Here is a 17,726-nt window from a genome sequence, read left to right on the forward strand (position 1 = left end):
TAGTTAGCAAGATGTATAAAACTGTGACAACCGCCTCCCAGGCGGGCACTCCAGTTTCCCATGTTTTCATAAATCATTATCATGCAAAAAGGTGAATAATTTGTAGAGAGATGTCTGAGTCGGAAAGTGACAGCTGGAGTGGTTTTTTCTCTCTCTCTCTCTCTCTCTCTCTCTCTCTCTCTCTCTCTCTCTCTCTCTCTCTCTCTCTTAGCCATGAGTCAGTTCCGGGCGTTAGCGGGTGTCCTGAAGGGTGGGGGGCGCCAGTGGCTGCGGGGGCCCGGCGGCGGGGCGGCCAGGCGCTGGTTTGAACCCCGGAGATGCTGCTCCTCCGGGGCTGCGGTTCCCTCAGCGGTGGCCAGCAGCTCCAGCTATGTTGAGGAGATGTACTTTGCCTGGCTGGAGGATCATAAAAACGTCCATGAGGTAACACTATCAAATCAAACAAATCGGTGTGCAACATGTGCCTTGTCTTCATACATGGGTGAACAACCACAGAAAAAAGCTTCTAGAAAAGAAGCTTTTCTTGTCCATGAATGGAAATTTGATTTGTGCTGACAAGCATAGAATGAAACACATTTCACTGCACAGAGGCCACACATTCACTCAACAATAACGTGGAGAACATTTAACAAGATAAGATGCCATTCAAACTATTTAAAAATATAAAAACTATCAAGGGGCCTAAGAATGTCCAGCATTGCTAGAAACTAGTCTTTCAGTCTTTTGGTCATATCAAGAGGGGGGGGTAACCATGGGAACCCCAGCTGATTTAGTAGCTGGATTGCAGTCAGGATGTAACTGCTCTCGCCCCTGTTGGTCACCATATCTCCGGCCAGAGCGCACTTTCAAACTGTCCATAAATGAGTTTTTCCAGTCAATAATAAGCTGTATACTGATAATCTTGGTCCATATTTTTGATGGACCTGTTTACCTCTGATGCATCTGTCTCTCTGTGTCTCTCCAGTCTTGGGACGCGTTCTTCCGTAACGCCCAGGCCTCCAGTCCGTCTGGTGAGGCGGACGAGAGACGGCCCTCCACTCTGCTGCAGGGCCGTGCTCTGTCCCACACACCAGACATGGCACAGAAAGTGGTGGAGGACCACCTGGCTGTGCACACACTCATTAGAGCCTACCAGGTACGCCACACTCACCTAGCCCAGCTGTGATGCACACACACACACACACACACAAACACACACACACTCACACGCCAGCTATTGCCTTATGATGTAATGTGGGTTTATTATAATTACAAATTAACGGGTTGATCACATGTCTCAAGGGCACTATCCATTTAAATCTTAATACAGTGTCAGTATGTGTACAGAGTCATGATGTCATCTGCCCAGAGCCACAATTGGCTGACTATTTGTATCTCTATCTGTGAAAAATGTATCAAACAAAATCCAGTCGACTTGCCAGAGCAGAGGCAATTGGCAATGAGAGCTGTTTATACTGTGTGTCGTCTTATTAAAAGGAATATACAATTTGTTTGTCACTGCATGAGGTTATGCAAATTGCAAGATTAACTCTAACCTACTTAGCCCGGCTGCTTTTTGAAAATGGAAATATCAAAGAGACTACTTAAACAAAACAGGTGGTAACATTTCCCCTCGCCCTCAAATTAATTAGAGGAACTATCCAAGGGATTTATTAAATTCTGTCTTTTGGCAAAGGCGTCATTTTTATTCCCAGCTTGTTGCAAGCCTGGTGGGAATGTGTGTGTGTCTGTGTGTGTGTGTGTGTGTGTGTATGTGTGTGTGTGTGTGTGTGTGTGTGTGTGTGTGCATGTGCATACTGTACGTACATAAAAACCCTCCCAAGGGGCTGTTTTCTCAGTAAGGATGACCTATTCCTGAGGGTCAGCTTATTCTCCAGCTGTTTTATACTGTATGTCCTCAAGTTAGCTCCTTGCTGATTTGCCGCTTTTCTTATTTTCTGTTGCCTGTCACTTTCTCTCTGTTACCTCCTCTCCCTCTCTCCCCCTCTCTCCCCCTCTCCCCCCCCTCCCCCTCTCCCCCCCCTCACCTCATCTTTGCTTCACCATCCCCACCTCGTCCATCTCCGTCTCTCTGTGCAGATTCGTGGTCACCATGTTGCCCAGTTAGACCCTCTGGGAATCCTGGAAGCTGACCTGGACTCCTTCGTTCCCTCTGACCTGATCACCACCATCGACAAACTGGGTGAGCCTCACAGCTTCTGCACTCATCCCAGGCACATTGTGTATCACAAACACAAACACAAACACATCACACATCACAGCTAACTAAAATGGAAATTGTGACCATGTAAATTCTTTGTCATTCTTTGTCTTGAGTTGAATTTCTTCGTGCTCTTTTACTGAGATAGTTTCATAAACCTAGGCTCCTATGAAACTTGTTCAAGACGGATTATGTGATTTCAAAAATACATGTCAACCTGAAAATATTTTTTTAATTAATTCCCGAAACGTTGACTAGAGATGCAAGGTTTTCATCCGACTGCAGGTCTAATTATAAATTGTTTGCATAGTGTAAGATGTAGTTTTTTTTACAGGCTTAGACTTACTTTTCTTATTCTATGTGGTACAGGATTCCTGCTTACATCCCCCGATCATAATTCCTTGCCTAACCAAAGGCACATGGGGTTTTTAAGACACAGGCGGTATATAGGCCTGCAGTATGCTCATGAGATTCCCAGTGTGGACGTCCTTCCTCCTAATTAACGCAGGATACTCTTTGCTCTTAAGGATTTCAGTCATAGCCAAGCTATTTTTATTGGCAGGGCTTACTTCAAAAGGTTTATTATGCTAGTCATGTAAATGTTTGATTTGTATCTGTTACACTATATTTCTATATATATAGACCCACTTACACTAATAGCTTCAGTATAACTGAGGGTTAACACATACATGCACATACACATATGAATGCACATACAGCACGTACACACACATGCACATATTATACATACACACCCTCTCTGATCCAGGGTTGCATAGCCGATCAGACCCAAGGGTGTAAGTCCAGTATTTCTCTACACCAGGCCCCATCACAGTTCTCCACAAAGTCTGTATACAGGTTGGCCGGCCTAATGCTGTCATTAATCTCAGGCCTAGCTGCTGTCATTCTCCATTTCATTTAGCGGACTGAGGATTGGAGGATGCGGGACGGCCATTGTAACCGATCGAAGGCTAGAGTAATAGCTACTAAAGAGGAGAGAGAGAGAGAGAGAGAGAGAGAGAGAGAGAGAGAGAGAGAGAGAGACTTCTCTGTTTCTGCTGGCTGCTGTTATCAGCGATCAGTGTGTGTCAGGACGTAGCGTTGCGTTATGTATTGTCACCAGGCCTATAGCTCACTAATGAAAGCTAATGACCGCCTCAGTGGCCCCTTATTTGGTCAGCTGATACTACATGAGTCTATTCTCGGCCCCTTTTGTCTTTGCTGTGTTCGTAATATGATTTGCACCTGTCTCCTCTTGTGTTGCCTGGGATCTTGAGCTTGACCAGCTCTCTCAGGTGGGCTTTGTCAACACAGAAACTTATGTGGGGCCATCGATAATGAAGCTCTATTCCCACAGCCACAGCCTGTAATACTGACTGAAAATGCAACGTCTAAAACAAAGGCCTTATTTTCCTAGTTTTTGCCATCACGTCGATTTATTCAGCTCAAACTGTTGTAAATTATGTCACTTTTGTAAATTACATACTGTACCTCTGTTTGCAGGGAATACAATCCAAGGGAAACTCAAAAAGTAAATCCCAAAAAGTGAATAAAACATACCCTTTCAACACAATAACAGTCACACTGCAGTTACACATCTCCAAATGTGATTGAACAATTATCACAAGATATGCTGGTTTTCTGCCATATAACATATCTAAAACTGCAATATACTCAAATTTCAGGCCATGGATAATTGGAAATTTGGATGTAGGCAGGTCTCATTGCATTATCAATATTATTGTGTTGAAAAGGACATGTTTTGGGTTTGAATTTTTGGGTTTCCCTTTCCCTGTTGGATTGTGTGGGAAAGTGGTTTGTAGCTCTACAGTGAAGTAATTGACAAAATTTTGATCAGAATCGATTGGCATGATGGCAAGAACTAAGAAAATACGGCCCAGGTTGAAAATAACTGGAATTATCCTTTAACCCCTTAATTTGGGAAAGTAAATATTCTGATTAAGACACAGAAATCTAAGCAGTGACACATGTGACAATACTTAAATCAGTATTGGGCGTTAAAATATTTGGTATGCCTGACTGGAGCGTGTCTTAATCAAACCTCTGTCTCACACGTTGTTATCCAAGGTTTCTATGGTCTTGATGAGTCTGACTTGGATAAAAGCTTCCAGCTGCCCTCCACCACCTTCATCGGAGGAGACGACGCCACTCTTCCCCTGAGAGAGATCATCCGCAGACTGGAGGTACTGTGGGAGTGTTTGTGTGAGTGTTTGTGTCTCTGCATGTGTGTACTGAATAGGGGGGGGGGAAGTCATAACACTCTGCCATATGTTTTTATCTCTTCTTTTTCAGACATCCTACTGTGGTCACATCGGGGTGGAATTCATGTTCATTAACAACGTGGATCAGTGTCAGTGGATCCGTCAGAAGTTTGAAACTCCTGGGATCATGCAGTTCACTAATGCTGAGAAGAGAACTCTGCTGGCCCGGCTGGTCAGATCCACACGGTTAGCACCGAATAAACATTACTGACTCACATTTAATGGTGACAACACTGTACCTCTCTTTTAGTAATAGCTCACATCAGGGCCCCACACCCCATAAACAAAACTCTATATGCATTTATATGGTAAATTTGGAAAGATAAGCTTCTTTTTTATGATTTAAGCTTTATTTACCTTTTTCCTTAAAATCCACAAGCAAATGGGATGTATGTATATGTACAGTATATACATATATATACACAGCAGAGGAAAGAGCAAACAAATAATAGTGATATTAACATTATTATTATCATTGTTAATAAAAATATCAATAGGAAAGATCAGCTTCTTATCTTTCACTTACGCTCACTTCCAACTCTGTCAGATGAACTCAGAGGTCACTGGGGGTTCTTGGATGTGACCTTACAATTTTTAGTAGTTGCTGAATGTTTGAATACCAGCATCCCAAATATTTATAATATTGTTCTAAAAATCCTCTTTAGTAATGGGCCAGTGAAACATTGTTGTTCTCATCAGGACTCATCAGTCTACATAACAGACACATCGCAATACAGACGATGTTTGATGTGTCATTTGGTGTCAAGCTGCCCCAACATTAATTACGTTCTGTTTATGGTTGGCTTATTGCATTTCAGAATAATGTACGCTGATATACTACATGCACAACCTCCAGCCCGCACTTAGTGATTTATCATCCCTGATTAAACCCGTTGCCTTTGCTGTTGTACATATCACTCCTAACTGAAAAATACACAGGAGTGGCATGATCTTTTACTGACTGACCTACAGCTGCCCTTAGTGGCACAAAGCCTCCATGAACCCGACATCTGAACTGTGTTTGTGTCTAGGTTTGAGGACTTCCTGGCTAGGAAGTGGTCATCTGAGAAACGTTTTGGTCTGGAGGGCTGTGAGGTGCTGATCCCCGCTCTGAAAACCATCATTGACCAGTCGAGCGCTGCAGGCATCGACAGCGTGATCATGGGGATGCCTCATCGGTACTGTGCATTACTCCTCTCTCTTCTATCAGTTCAGTCACTCATACAGTTACATTTGTCCTTCATCTTCCACTAAGGACCACATTTGAAATGGATGTTTTAAAACTAAGTGTGAACTCTTCTACCAGGGGTCGACTGAATGTCTTGGCCAATGTGGTTCGTAAGGACCTGGATCAGATCTTCTGCCAGTTTGACCCCAAATTAGAGGCTACTGATGAGGTATGGGCCTGTAGATACCCGACAATGTGGGAAACTATCAGAGGAAAGCATTCTGGAGACGCCACTCATGCATTATTTCATCTGTATTTCTGTATTGCTAGGGTTCAGGGGATGTGAAGTACCACCTGGGGATGTACCACGAGAGGATTAACCGTGAGACAGACAAGAACATCACACTGTCGCTCATGGCAAACCCGTCCCACCTGGAGGCGGTGGACCCGGTGGTGCAGGGCAAGGCCAAAGCTGAGCAGTTCTACAGAGGAGACACTCAGGGAAAGAAGGTAACAGTTGACAAGGGGGGCATATTTTGTGTTTTGAAACATGATGGCATGATGTACAGGCAATGTAAATGTAGATTTGCACATAGATGAATACTTGGTCCCATTGAGTCCATGATGTGGTTTACCAGGTCATGTCCATCTTGATGCATGGGGACGCTGCTTTTGCCGGACAAGGGGTTGTATATGAGACCTTCCACCTGAGTGAGCTCCCCTCCTACACCACACATGGTACAGTCCATGTGGTGGTCAACAATCAGGTATGGGAGGGTTCAATGATTCAATAGATATTGTAACATGATCTGACACACATACCATGATGCACACATTTTGTTGTTCACTCACTAATACTACTACTACTACTACTACTGCTACTATTAAAGGAGGAGTATCCTGGCAATTCCTAATATTTCTGGTGATATTAGTACTTGGAGGTGGGAAGTAATAGCAGTAAATCTGAATCACGTTAGTGATGTCATTTCCCCAGAGTCACCAACCTTATTAAATCACCTTCTTGTACAAGCCATTCGGATTTTGTCCTAGTGTCTTTTGTAGACACTAGACTTGTCTGAAATCGACCAATCAGCTTTAAATTAAGTATTATTCCCGCCCCAGCGCCTGTAAACTCTGCCCCAGCTTAGCTTCGACCGCTAATACTAATAATAATAACTTTATTTTTATAGCACTTTTCTAGAACAAAATGTACAAAGTATTTCACAATCAAGACAAGCAGAAACATGGTCACATAAGCAAAAGGAAAGTGGCAAAAATAAAGACATAGTCATTAGGTTTGAGATGGGATATGGACCCTGGTTAGGGTAAAGGCTGGGGTAGATGGGGTAAGGTTACATCAGCAAATACCTCTGGATTAAGTTTACAGACTCAAAATGGGTTATTATCAACATGGGTGTATGATTGTTGTCTCTCAGATTGGCTTCACTTCAGACCCTCGCGTGGCTCGCTCCTCCCCCTACCCCACCGATGTGGCCCGGGTCGTCAACGCGCCCATCTTCCATGTGAATGCCGATGACCCCGAGGCTGTCATGTACGTGTGCCGGGTGGCTGCAGAGTGGAGGAACACCTTCAACAAGGACGTCGTCATTGACCTGGTGAGTCATCGCCAAGCCATGATGTCTTAAAGAGGAATGCAAAGTAAATTCACTTTGGTTGTGGTAATAGCTTCTGTTTTTAAGTTGTGTGTATGTGTGTGTGTTTACAGGTGTGTTACAGACGGTTTGGCCATAACGAGATGGACGAGCCCATGTTCACCCAGCCGCTGATGTACAAGCAGATCCGTCGGCAGGAGCATGTGCTGAAAAAGTATTCGGATAAGCTCATTGCCGAGGGAGTGGTGACACTGCAGGAATTTGAGGTTTGTGATCTAGCGCTGTTTGCTCTTGTTAAATATATATCGGTGGCTGCTACTGTATGCAGTTTTATGTGTATCACCGCTGGACTAAGTGCATTAAATCATACTTAAATATTACCCTGCCCTGCAAGTAAATTTGTTGCGCCAGCACTGCTGTAGTTGAGTTTCAATTTACTGCCTCAGTTCCATCACCCAGCCTCACAATCCCTCACTCTCATATATTGCTGAATGAAGTTGAAGTAGTCAGTTTCTGGTGTTGTTCAGTGGAATAACTCAAGCTTTTCATCCAAAACAGAAACTTTGATGGTAACATCCATTCTGAATGTTGTTTTATACAGGCATGCCAGAGCAACACTGCAGAACCTCTATGGTGTACTAGTTCTTGGCACTTGATGGACACTGTTTTCTGTTGTGTGGCCTGGTGTTTGGACTCTTGCAAAAACCCATTTGTAATACACCAAGGCAGAACCATTGCTGCTGGTGGAGACTTCCCCCCCTGCCCCTAATGTCTCTCTCTCTCTCTCTCTCTCTCTCTCTCTCTCTCTCTCTCTCTCTCTGCCACACACAGTTTTGGTCTGTCAGTTTTAGTTTAGTTTTTTTTTGGTTACAGGAAGAAGTTGCCAAATATGACAAGATATGTGAAGAGGCGTACACCAGCTCCAAGGATGAAAAGATCTTACACATCCGTCACTGGCTAGACTCCCCCTGGCCGGGTAAATACAATATCTTCCCTTTGTCAACTTTCAAGAGATAGCTGGTCAACAATTCATATTTCTCTGTTGCACTCTGACTTGTTTAAATTGTTTATTATGGTACTTCTGCTTTTCTTTGTTGATTGACTTTTTTCTTCTCTGTTCCAAACTCCCTGTCTGTCTCTGTAGATTTCTTCACAGCTGAGGGAGAGCCCAAGAGCATGAGTTGTCCCCCCACAGGACTGGATGAGGAGGTTCTGCAGCACATAGGCCAGACAGCCAGCTCCGTGCCCCTGGAAGATTTTAGGATCCACCCTGGTGAGTCTCGTTGCCTTGTGCGGGACGACACAGCAGTCAGAACGTCTAGCCGCCATGGCGGTGCTGATGCGACAAAGGAACACACCTGCATCACCATGAAAAAGCATGGGACTCAAACCTCTGTATAAGTCACTAAAGATCCTCAAACCACATAAACCTCAGTCCCACTTTTTTTTCTTTTATTACCTTGCGTAGACATATTTCTACCGGGACAATCTTCAGAAAGTCAATAAAAGCAGTTCACCTGTAAACACATCCCTCGCCAACAGCAGGTGTCTGGCCTGCACAGCTGGCTTGGCACATGCTGTAGCAGTTTAGACCGCCACAGAGGTTTTTATTTACAATACAGTATGCCAGCCCATTGCTTTTTACATCCCCTTTCCCCGCTGCTCTCCCTAAGCTATCACTTCTTTTAATTTTTGTTCCCCTATCCCCATGCTGCTTGTAAAAACAGTGGTCAGTCATTGAGACCGTGTGTGTGTGTGTGTGTGTGTGTTCTCCAGGTGTGTCTCGTATCCTGCGTGGTCGAGCAGACCTGGTGAAGAAGCGTCAGATGGACTGGGCTCTAGGAGAGTACATGGCTTTTGGCTCCCTTCTCAAAGATGGCAGCCATGTCCGACTCAGCGGGCAGGATGTGGAGCGGGGAACCTTCAGGTGAGTGTATGTGAAGACGACAGACAGATGTTGCATCGGTACTCTCCTTAACGATGCTTCTGCAATGGACAATTTGAATGTATTTTTTTTAACTTTTATTAATTCATGTAAAGTTTCAGGCCTGTTTGTAGCAACTCTCTGCCTCTCACTCACAGCACAATCTCCTGCTGCTGGCCACTGGGCAGCTGTGCCTTGCTGAAGGGCATCTCAAGTGTAGTTGTTGAGGGAAGGGAGAGTGTTGAAAGCACATTGACTTTCCCCATCCAAATTTTCCCAAGTGGTAAAAAAGTTTCCAGGCAGCAGCCTGTCAGTCACAAGCCTGCTTCTCTAACCTCTAGGCTACGACCAACCATATATTTGTTCGGCCTGGGAGTTGAGTCGCAGCTTGTCTACTGCTCTGACTGAGCTTACAGACTGTTTTTTTTTAATTTTTTTTATCAAAAACGAGTTTGATCTTTCCCATACAATGAAGTTTAAATTGATGTTGCCTAGGGATGGGACGATATGCTTATCTCACGATATGATTTGATATGCGATAAGGGGTTCATGATTTGATACAACCACGATACGATGTAATAAATAAAAGTTCAATGACGAACAAATAATATAATTTTGATAGAGTGCTTGAAAAATTACGTATTGTCACATTTTTGTATTGCGATATATTGAATTTTGATATATTGTCCGATCCCTAATATTGCCCCAAATTGATAAAGACTTCCATTTTGAAATCAAATTGGCACATTTGCTCAGCATGTGATGGCCAGTATGCGTTGACCAGCATTAAAGGGTTAGGGACATTCCTCTGAATGAAGGAACGAGTCAAGGGGGCGGGGCGCGGGGAATCTGACAGACAGAAGACGTCAGCGTAGTCTCCTGGGACCAGTGAAGCCCACATGGTGTTGTCATGGTACGGAGGGAACGAGTGACACGTGAACAAAATCGGCTCCCCCTCTCACTGCGCCTGTCTCATCTGTCCCCTACCGCTTCTCCGCCCAGCACACAGACCGTGCATCACACTAACTAACAAGAGTTACAGGGCTTTCCTTTTGCCTCGCATTTAAAACTGACATGTATTTCTTCCCTCCCGCGTCCCCTTCAACAGGATCATTTGCCTGGCTATAAATTAATAAATAATAAGCTCACAGATACAAGGGTTGCAGACAGCAGCCAAGCGCTACGTCCACCACTCACCTCTGTGTCACCTGCTGTTTATTTAAATCAAGTGTCTTCTGTAGAGAGAGACTTCTGCACATTGTCTCTCTCTCCTGTTACCTTTCCTTCTCGCTATGCCTTTCCCTCCTCACCCCCCTCCCGGATCCCTCACCCCTTCACTTTCTCCTCCTCCTTCACACCTACACATTTTTTTCTTCCCCCACTCCCCCCCCCCCCCCCCGTTTCCCTTCATAGTTCTTAGAAACTGAGCATATTGGCGTGTTACAGCTGACTGGGCCTGCTTGCGTTTCTGTGATGTACGTAACAGCGTGGACTAATGGATTCAGTCGTCTGTGTTTGGGTGGGTTGCGTGTGCTGCACCAAGCACCCCTTTCCCTGACTAATGGGGCCCCCAGGCAGAGGAAGTGTGAGTGTGTGTGTGTGTGTGTGTGTGTGTGTGTGTGTGTGTGTGTGAAGAAGAAGAAGAGTGAGGTGGGGACACAGTATATGAGGCAATCCCAGAGAAAGACCCTACTCTTATCAGGGTTTTGGATCCTCTTTTGATAGTGTATTGAGAAAAGAAAATGAAATTATGTGCGTTACCTCAATTAGCAGCGGTTGCTCTCAATTTGATCCCTTCATCAAAGGATTTCTTGAAGAGAAAGTGAATATCCTGCAAATCTAGAACAAGGATCAAACAAAACAATTATGCAGTATCTGCCCTCATTAGTTCATAATTATGGTTGATACTAGTCACAGAAATCAAATCACAATCATGTATTCTTGTGTACAGTATACATCACATGCAAGATAATAATCAATACATTTCAGTTATTTCCTGTAGCCCTTCCGTTTGACCGTTGCATAACCTCAAGTACTTTGTGTGTATGTGTTTCAGTGTGTCTGTGTGTGCATGTGCCTGTGTGTGTGTGTGTGTGTGTGTGTGGAGACATCATTAGGGTGATGTTAAAGGGGTTTTAAGTGATTGTCTCATCGTGCTGGTTCTGATGGCTGACTCCTACATCGGGAGCGAGCGGACTGGCAGAGCTTGTTAACGCTTGGCTCTTTGCTCCCATCAACTCCTGTTGGGCCTCGTCTTCATACCGACTGAAGATGAGGAGTGAGCGGGCTGCTCTTCATGGATTGGCTGTCCCGGGCTGGGAGACTGACTGCAGTGTGTGTATGTGTGTTTGCATGCATCTCCTGCTGTGTGACGACCCTTTGACAAATCCCCCTTGCCTCAGTAAACCTCTTGTTTGCACCATCATCATTTTAAATACAGCTTGGTGTCCTGAAAATCTTTGGGTCCTGTGGCAATATTCCTCCCTAGTTTTACGCACCATACATCGTCTTTTCTCCTCGGGAAACCTCCCGGTTCTATACAATGCAAGCGTCACAGCTTCTTAAATGGTTTTGCGTGATTGTTTTTGTTTTGGAATCCAGTTTATCCATTCATTTAACTGGATGTGATGCATTGCTATGCTCTCTTAGTAACAGATGTTGCCATTATAGTGATTTATTTTCTATGTGCTCCAAAATCTTTTTAAGTACCATATACAAATGGATGACTTGGCACAACGATGATTATTTTTTTTATTGTGTCCTTTCTTTCATCCCTTCTCCTCTCTGCCTCTCTTTTTTTTTTCAGTCACCGTCATCATGTTCTACATGACCAAGAGGTGGACAAACGTTTCTGTGTTCCCATGAACCACCTGTGGTCCAACCAGGCCCCCTACACTGTCTGCAACAGCTCCTTATCCGAGTACGGAGTTCTAGGTAAGACTGAAAACACAATACAGCATGATAAGTCCTCTGTTAATTGTGGCTGTTAATGATGACTGTGACTCCAGGTTTTGAGCTGGGTTTTGCCATGGCCAGTCCAAATGCTCTGATCCTGTGGGAGGCCCAGTTTGGAGACTTCCACAACACAGCCCAGTGTATCATTGACCAGTTCATCAGCCCAGGCCAGGCCAAGTGGGTCCGCAACAACGGCATTGTCCTGCTGCTGCCTCATGGCATGGAGGGAATGGTGAGAAGGCACCGTGACTGTTATGTGAATAAGCTGCTTTGGAAAATAGAATTTGATAATTAAATATCACATTCTCTAGAGTTTACAGAATGATTCATTGGAGCTGACTCATATATATATATATATGTATATAGTGTTTCCTCTGTATTAATTTAGCAGTGGTATGCCTCCACTGCAAGGAAATTACCACCGCTAGAGAAAATGTGAAATGAAAATCAGTATTGTAATTTAGTCTTTCTGTCATCTAAAACTAAAATAAATGTAGTCCAAATGTTTTAGAAGTAATGATTTTATTATAATTAAAAAACTGTTTTAGCACTACAACCTCACAAGCTCAACTTGGAACATAACTTAGACCCAAGCAGCGGCAGATATGGGACAAAACTAGAATTATCCCCCCAAGCACCACAGCTGCATACAATTACAGAGGAAACACTGTATATATTAGGGTGAGTTCTGCTTCCATCTTGTTATATATCCACCTCCTCTCTTCTCTTCCCTCCTCAGGGTCCAGAACATTCTTCAGCTCGACCTGAGCGCTTCCTGCAGATGAGCAAAGACGACCCTGATCGCTTCCCTGTATGTCTGCATGTACAATTTACAGTTACAATATGGCCCAATACATTTACCTTAGGAAAGATCAGGAAAGAGAGGGGGGTGGCGTGTGACAAAGGTCCTGGGATTTTAACGCAGGACGTCACACTTAGATGGTACCTGCCTTAGCCCACTGAGCCACCAGGACGCCCCCAATATATATACTATATATACCATTTTGATGAACATGGTGATCTAATCGTATATTTCCAAGAAATGGGGTCCACTGTGAACCCATTTACATTGCGCAGTGAACTGGGGTTAGTGTCCAATAACTTCCTCTCTCAATGGGCCATTCTGATCTCATGACCACTTAAGTGATGGCATGATTGCCCATTTCTTTAGAGCCGAAAAGTCTCTTCATTATGGCCTCCAAAGCCTCAGCATTCAGTAATAAGTCAGGTCCCAAGGGTGAGCTGGTATGGGGGAGCATTGGAGGAGCGAACCACAGCAGGCTGTCTCAGCAGAAGCCTACTAGATTCATCTCCAAATGGGGTATTGATCAAACTATTAGTGGGAGCATACTGAGGATTAACATTCTCTCTACCATGTGTGTGTGTGTGTGTGTGTGTGTGTGTGTGTGTGATATGGTTTGTGCACTGCTGTACTCATGCGCTATATCTTCTACCCAAACTAAAGAGAAAAAAAAAAAAAACCAAGGCTGAAACCAACACAGCTGTTCTGTAATTTTGTCTATCCATAAAGTTAGATTTTTTCTTTTTGACTGTGATAGCCTTCATAATCCTTTTTTAATTAATTTTCTGTGAAGGAGCTCAGTGGAGATTTTGAAGTCCAGCAGCTTTATGACTGTAACTGGATTGTGGTCAACTGTTCCACGCCTGCTAACTACTGCCATGTGCTGAGACGGCAGATTCTGCTGCCATTCAGAAAACCGGTAAGGTTTAGCATTTGTTTACTAAAGCTTTGTCTTGAAAATATTTGATCTATGTATTGATTAGAGCTTTTACTTCATAGTGACAGACATACTGTAATAACTACATTACAACCATCCTTCAATAGGAAAATAGTCTGTTTGCAGGAAACCTATCGTGATCGTTATACATTATAACCTTTTGATAGCATTTCTAACCCAACTACAAATGTGGTAATGTAATTTAAGTAACAGTAGTATGGGTCTAAACTTTTTTAGCATTTTTTCCTAGCATATGCACAGTTCTTTTTTCAGTCTCTTACAGTTTTCAGCCACAGTGAATGTCTTAACTGATCCCCTGTCGCACGTAAATGCAATGCTTTGTGGAGCATGAGAAAATCACTTCCTGAGCAAATTAGAGAGGGGGCCAATAGGGGATAATATTGTTTTGTTTTCTATGAAGAAGTCTGAAATTATGGACTCGGCTGGTTGAGCAGCAAAGGGTTTTATTTATTTGATTGTTAAAGAAATGTTTTGTTTTCCCCAATGTCAACGTTGCGTGCTATATGGTGGCAACAAATTAGCGTGAAAAGAGATAAAAACTTTTATCTCTTGAGTTTTTTCAAAGCACACAATGGAGATACGGATGACAGAATCAATCTGTTGTTTGTAGTTGACAGAAATTTCTTACTTTTTTTTCTCTCAGTTGATCATTTTCACTCCTAAATCTCTGCTGAGGCACCCAGATGCAAGGTCCAGTTTTGATGACCTTGCTGCAGGTAAAGTTTTCCCTATTCTCTGTGAAATGTGACAGTCCTAAATTTTGGGGATACTATTATAGAGATCACATGTCTGCAGGTACTAAATTCAAGAGGCTGATTCCTGACGAGGGCCCTGCAAGTCAAAGCCCAGGTCAGGTGAAAAGAGTCATCTTCTGCACCGGCAAAGTCTACTATGAACTGGCTAAAGAGAGGAAACAGCAAAACTTGGAGAGTGACATCGCCATCATCAGACTTGAACAGGTGCTTAATCCCTCTCATCAGCCTGAGTATGTGATGCAATGTGGAGTTTGAGGAGGGCGTGATGCGATCTTGTTGAATAATTCACAGACACTTCATTGTCGATATCCCACTCATTCTGCTGGTTTTTACAGATCTCTCCGTTCCCCTTTGACCTGGTCAGGGCAGAGGTGGAGAAATACTCCGACGCTGAACTGATCTGGTGTCAGGAGGAGCACAAGAACATGGGTTACTATGATTACGTCCGGCCACGCTTCCTCACTGTAGTGGCCAATAAGAAGCCCATCTGGTAAGGGATTAGTTTACTTGTCATATGGTCTGATTTGTTCATGGTGTTATGATAGAGGCAAACAGTAAGAATGGAGATAAAGAATCAGGTGAAGGATTTTTACTCCTGTCACTGGTGACAGTGCGCATCTCTCCATATAACTAACCTGTTGTGTTTCCTTCAGGTATGTGGGCCGGGACCCTGCAGCTGCTCCCGCCACAGGGAACAAGTCCACCCACCTCAACGAGCTCAAGAGATTCATGGACACCGCTTTCAACCTGAGCGCCTTCGAGGGGAGGAACTTCTAGTGTCCCTCAGGAGAACCACAACAAGGACCAGAACAAGAACCAGAATGAGAAGCAGGGAGGAGGAGCAGCTCCATCTGCAACCACCAAGGACCATTGATTAAGTTTTGATATGTGGCAAAATTATACATTTTTACAAACTAGTTTAGATTTGTGACAATCTGCAGTGTAGCCGAGTGCTTACGGACAGTTTGGTCCCTAACTTAGCCGACATCATTTTACCCGTAGAAACCTTCACATACCAAAGTTCTGATTCCTGACAATCTCTGTAATTTCCGTGGCTTTAGCACAGTAGATACCTCCATTGCCTCTATGCTGAATCTTAGAGATACATATTGTAGATCTGTTTTTGTAGATGAATAGCACAAGCTACAAGACGCACACAAAACACCGCACCGGTGTACCTACACAACGAATGTGAATGATATCACATATCACAGGTATGAAGACTGTTATTGAAATTTAACACATCAGCTCTGAGTAGGTTTATTGCCTGTATTTGCCTTGGTTATCTTAGCTGTTAGTAAAAGAGTCTCTAGTTATTGTCACACCTCACTTCACCAGGAGACGTGAGCCAGCTGGCAGGGAGACAGGCAGCCATGTTTTCTAGCGAGGACATACGGCTCAGCTTCGTCTTCGGAGGCTGAGGGATGCACACACGTAAACACAGCAAAGCCTTGGATGCTTTGGGATGAGGGTAACATTGACACTCAGTTGTCACATTAAAATCCCCAGGCACTTAACAGAGTTGATATTAGTTATCACTGTGTTTAGAAATGCGCCATATAATTATGCTTCCTGTTCAGCCATACCTTCTCCAGTTAACGCTGGGAGATTTAGCCATAAGCCGTGCACAAACATAATTTTACATATTTTAGTGATTTAAAAAAAATGGTTATGTATCTTTAGTTTGTTATTGGAATAATAAGCTTATATATCCACGTCAGTGTGGGTACTGAAACATAGGTATTGAAAAAGAGTATTGCACAGCTGGATGCAGTTGCACTACACTTGAATGAAAAGAGCAATAACATATGTTGTAGTTTAATAAAATGCTTTGATGATATTGTTTAGTTGCAGATGATGCTTAGCATTTTATTTGTAAAAGAAAGTATGGATTTGTAAAGGAAGGGAATATGTACAATGTTACTGTCTGCAAAAAACATACAGTAGTAGCACAATCATCAGCGACACACTGTGAATTCATGCAGCAATAAAATGCAATAACACAAAATAACAGCCCATTGCGTTTTGCTGCTTAACTATATGGAAAAAAGCTATTTCTGTGGGTGTTATGCATTTTTAATTTAATGCCCAAGTTGGAGGCCTCTATTATCCTCAGTAAGCATTGTCCACGGCAATAACAGCTTCTTTGCAAAGAGGGTCCAGTTTACCATCTCCGCCTTGGGGAAAAGAATAACAGATTGTTAGGCTTTCATCAATGCATTATTTTTCTTTATTCCTTTATTCCTCTGTGACTCAATAATAACAATTCAGCTCAGCATCACACTCTCACATCATGTTATTTCTTACATCACAGTCAATCACCTGACATCACCATGGAGTGGTGGGAAGCCTATGACACCATGAATTTTTCACCCTGTCTGCCTATGGAAACCAAACTCACCAAACTCCAGCTGCTTTATATCACAGGTGTAGACACTCTCCTCGTTGACCACGAGCTCCACTATGTTCCAATCACTCGTTTCTTCTAAGACACACTGATGCCCATGCTCTCTTAATGCAGCTTTGTCAGATAGAAATGTATAGCAATTAATCACCTAACACAATGGTCGCACATGTATGACATCACTTAATAAACAACAGTGAGGCAGCAGACGACTGTATCCTATGGGAAAAGAAATATAACTACCCTGCAGACCCTCCAGACGGAAGGTCCTGTGCTCTACTAGCCCGCTGGATTCATATGGTCCATAACGCAGGGTCACCTGTGCGTTTTTAGGCATTGTTGTGAACACTTAGGTTACCCCCCTATCTTCTTCTTTGTTTCTCTTCACGCACCTGTTGCTAAAGCGGCCTCGTTTCCAAGGCAGCGAATGGTGTTTAGTTTCTGACGTCATAATGCAACTGGTCTGCGCCAGAGCCATATAGAGATCCATCTCTCTATATGGCTCTGGTCTGCGCGACACACCCCTTTGAGCAAGAAAAAAAAAAAACTTTGAGCAAGAAAAACTTCAGAACCTAGCATGTTAAAGTAGCTTCTAGTCTACGTCAGTTTCCATGGTGCGTGCAAGTTCAACCATAAACGGAATGAGCATGCCTCGACTAAAACGA

General features: G+C 43.5%; 2 protein-coding genes across 3 annotated transcripts; one reads left to right on the forward strand and one right to left on the reverse strand.

The window, feature by feature from the left end:
* Positions 1-213: 213 nt before the first annotated feature.
* Positions 214-15,434, forward strand: ogdhl (oxoglutarate dehydrogenase L). 2 transcript variants are annotated; one of them, XM_071908157.2, is made up of 22 exons: positions 214-423; positions 965-1,135; positions 2,080-2,182; positions 4,289-4,404; positions 4,514-4,668; positions 5,514-5,660; positions 5,789-5,879; positions 5,981-6,160; positions 6,289-6,417; positions 7,087-7,266; positions 7,377-7,529; positions 8,137-8,239; positions 8,408-8,536; positions 9,040-9,190; positions 11,994-12,121; positions 12,196-12,374; positions 12,882-12,953; positions 13,738-13,863; positions 14,546-14,618; positions 14,698-14,861; positions 14,993-15,147; positions 15,311-15,434. In XM_071908157.2, the coding sequence occupies exons 1-22, from the start codon at positions 214-216 to the stop codon at positions 15,432-15,434; spliced, it is 3,039 nt and encodes a 1,012-aa protein (XP_071764258.1). The 2 variants fall into 2 exon arrangements, with proteins under 2 accessions (XP_071764258.1, XP_071764259.1); XM_071908158.2 differs by lacking the exons at positions 214-423; positions 965-1,135; positions 2,080-2,182; positions 4,289-4,404; positions 7,087-7,266 and having other exon boundaries at positions 4,547-4,668.
* A 1,335-nt stretch (positions 15,435-16,769) lies between these two features.
* c15h10orf53 (chromosome 15 C10orf53 homolog) lies at positions 16,770-17,398 on the reverse strand. The gene is made up of 3 exons (XM_071908159.2): positions 17,305-17,398; positions 17,059-17,178; positions 16,770-16,834 (listed from the first exon to the last, which is right to left on the reverse strand). Exons 1-3 carry the CDS (start codon positions 17,396-17,398, stop codon positions 16,770-16,772), a joined length of 279 nt encoding a protein of 92 aa, XP_071764260.1.
* Between the last annotated feature and the right edge of the window lie 328 nt (positions 17,399-17,726).

The sequence above is a fragment of the Centroberyx gerrardi genome, chromosome 15, assembly GCF_048128805.1.
Source record: "Centroberyx gerrardi isolate f3 chromosome 15, fCenGer3.hap1.cur.20231027, whole genome shotgun sequence".
Classification (NCBI taxonomy): domain Eukaryota; kingdom Metazoa; phylum Chordata; class Actinopteri; order Beryciformes; family Berycidae; genus Centroberyx; species Centroberyx gerrardi.